The 3,112-nt window shown below is 46.1% G+C and overlaps 1 protein-coding gene across 1 annotated transcript; it reads right to left on the reverse strand.

Annotated features, from left to right (window-relative positions):
- Positions 1–393: 393 nt before the first annotated feature.
- LOC103605076 (RNA-binding protein Nova-1-like) lies at positions 394–2,729 on the reverse strand (the record flags this gene model as incomplete). The annotated part of the gene is made up of 2 exons (XM_008589660.1): positions 2,267–2,729; positions 394–537 (listed from the first exon to the last, which is right to left on the reverse strand). Coding segments are annotated over exons 1-2 (280 nt in total), but the record flags the coding sequence as incomplete, so codon positions are not given.
- Between the last annotated feature and the right edge of the window lie 383 nt (positions 2,730–3,112).

Consider the following 3,112-nt stretch of genomic DNA (forward strand, 5'->3'; position numbering starts at 1 on the left):
CCCCCCCCCCCCCCCCCGAATTCACTCTAGACTAATTGTCATTACAATGATGTCTGAAAACTTAAGAAGAACCCTATTTCCTGATGCCAGCTGTCCAGGTTTCTACCTTTAAATGTGAGTTTTTTTCCTAATGAGAAGTATTCAAAAATACCCAAAAGAATCATCTTGCAATTGGTCTAAATCACATACATAGTATAAAAATTATAGGAAAAAGACATAATCAACAATAGGAATATTCTGAAAATTTTTCCACAATATACTATAATACAGCAATATATAAATAAAAAGTCTCCACTATTGTTTAAAAATTTCTTTCAAGACAACACACAACACAAGTAGATCTCTTTCTCTCCTTAGGGATTCATCAAACAATCTCTTTACTACTGCACCTACCTGGATAAAAATCTTTGGACTTAGACAGCTTGATGGTGGCTCCAGTTTCTTTTTGCAACTGAACAATTGTCTGTCCTCCCTTCCCAATTATAGATCCAGCAGCATAACTGGGTATGAGAACTTTTAGAAAATACTGGCCGTCTTCTGAAAAATGCAAAGAAATATACTTGGTTAACATGGTATTTTTAAACTTTGTATCCCCTCTCCACCCTCAAGAGAGAAAAACTGCAACTAAAGCATTGGGCACACAGCTGCAGGAAATAAGGAGTTAAAATTTTTTAAGAAGTAAAATAAGCCAATTACACTGAAAAATAAATATGTGAAAAATGTTTCCCATTTTGTAGAATTTATACTTTCAAACATGATATTAAAATCTAAACATGTTCTACTATTTTGCAGCACTGTACAAACTGATGACTAAATTCCAGTTGTTATTCCAAACATGGAAGTCTTCCAATTCTATCTGTGGTTACTATGGCAAAATGAAATGAACTGACCCTTTAACAAAACTTCAGGGATTTATAAGATGACAAATCTTCACTTAACATACTGAAGAAGGAAAAAAAAAATCCCAGAATAGTAAGTAGTGATGAGCTATATTTGCTTGTGATTAGCAAACACATAAGGACTACAATTAGCCATTGCTTGTATCCTAAAGTACAAAACAACCATGCTCCCACCATATAATTCACCCAATCTGTACGGTATTTTCCAAGCCTTCAATAACTGCCAGGAGACAACTGAATGCAGTGGACTGGCAAATCTAACTAATCCTGGTGTATTTCTTTAGCACTTCTTAGTCTACCATGATCTCGTTTAAGCTCATTAATTAAAGGACCTTAAAAGAATTTTGACAATACTAAAAAGCTTAGAAGTCATTTATATTAGACTTAAAAGTGACCAAACAGATAATGTTCCTTCTCCAAAATAACCACAATTTTTAAAACGGAGAGGGGGTTGATGAACCAAGAAAAAGAAAATGAAATGTTTCAGAAAATAAAGCCAACTCCATAAACTTTAATTTCCGTCCACCTGATCATGTTTTAAATACGAAACACTCCAGAAAATCCAGCTTTCTAATGTGAATGAGTGTTCCAAATTTTGCAGTGTGCCACTCACAAGACCCCCATCCGTCTCTTATGTATATGCTGGAGATAAATTCACCTCTGCTTCGATGCATTGGGTGCATTGTTAAGATGACTCCAGTACAAATGAAGAAGCGATACCGGTCCCGTTATAACTCATCTTCCAAGGAAGCGCAGGATGTTAACTAACAAGTCACCGAACCAGACACCCCCACCCTCATATGCACACCCCTGAAAACAAATCAATGAGATATTTGCACCGACAATATAAGTGAGGTAAGGGCATGCACTCATCAAGATTTTGCATACTACTTGTGGCCCGAAGCAAGGAGATGGAGAGAGGAAAAACTCTCAGGCGCCCCAATCATTTACAATCCGCTACCCAAGTGCCATTTATTTATTTATTTTATCAGACTGTTAAATGCAGCGCGCATCTTCGGGCGGCCATCACCTCACTCGGGGGTCATCCTCCTCCTCCTTAACGGACTCTTGCCCAGGTCTAGAATATTTAAATGGTCCGCCTCTCGACCGAATAAATGGAAAGATAGATCTATTCCAAAAAACTGGTCGCCATTTTGATGAATGATAAACACAGAAATGGAAATGTGTTGGGGACGGCGAGGAGCGGGGCAGGTGCAGGGGAGGGGGCGCGGGGCAGGGGCGCGCGAGCAGCCGGGTTCGGGCTGGAGGTGTCCGGGCCGCGAGAGGGAGGGCGGGCGGCGGGAGGGAGGGAGGCAGGGGCGGGCGGCGGGGGTTGGGGCCAGCGGGGAGGTGGAAGCGATACCCACCGCCCGTATTGGTCCTCTTGGTGCTGCCGGCTTCAGGGGGGGCTTCCAGCGGCCTTTTCCGCGAGTCCGGCGGGTCCAGGTCTATGGGAACCCCAGTGTGGGTCCCGTTCTGCTGGATGGGAGCTGCCGCCATCATGTTTGCAGTTCCTGCCGCTGCTACCGGGAGAAGGTTCTCCCTTTTGTTTTGGCTGTTTCTTTTCTTTTTTTCTTTTTTTTTTTTTTTTGCGTTTGGGGTTTCTTAAGGGTTGTTTTTGTTTTTGTTTTTGTTTTAATCGGATCAGTAGAAATCTCTTTAAGAAAAAAAGCAATGTTGCTGGTTTGTTCTCACTGGGGAGGGGGCAGGGCTGAGGAGCAGCTGCAGTGCAGTGTCAGAAAGGAGACAGGGGAATGGAGGGGGTGTGAGACACGGAGGGTGAAAGAAGGAGAAGAAAGGAGAGAGGGGGAGAGAGTGGAGAAGGGAGAGGGGCGAGTGAATGAGCGGGAGGAGGGGAGCGGGGAGGACGGGCAGAGGGAGTGGGAGAGCGCGAGGGCTGGCGGGGCGCGGGGAGAAGCCGAGGAGGAGGGGAGAGTGAGGGAAAGAGTGAATGAGCAGGAGGAGGGGAAGGAGGTGGATGCCGAGAGAGGAGCGAGCGGCGGAGGAGGGCAGGAGCCGGGAAGGAGCGCGGCGGTCCCCGCGCCGCGCTAGCGCTGCGCTCGCTCCCGCTGCTGGTGCTGCCGCCGCCGCCGCTGCCGGAGCGGTTCTGCCGTTGCCTGGGCTGCTCGGCGCTGCTGCTGCTGCCGCCCGGTCTCGCTCATTATTTCTCCCGCTTGTGGGGGGGCTGGCGGGGAGGGAGGGGGATGGCTGCG

This window comes from Galeopterus variegatus, unplaced genomic scaffold, assembly GCF_000696425.1.
Source record: "Galeopterus variegatus unplaced genomic scaffold, G_variegatus-3.0.2 Scaffold5574, whole genome shotgun sequence".
NCBI lineage: Eukaryota > Metazoa > Chordata > Mammalia > Dermoptera > Cynocephalidae > Galeopterus > Galeopterus variegatus.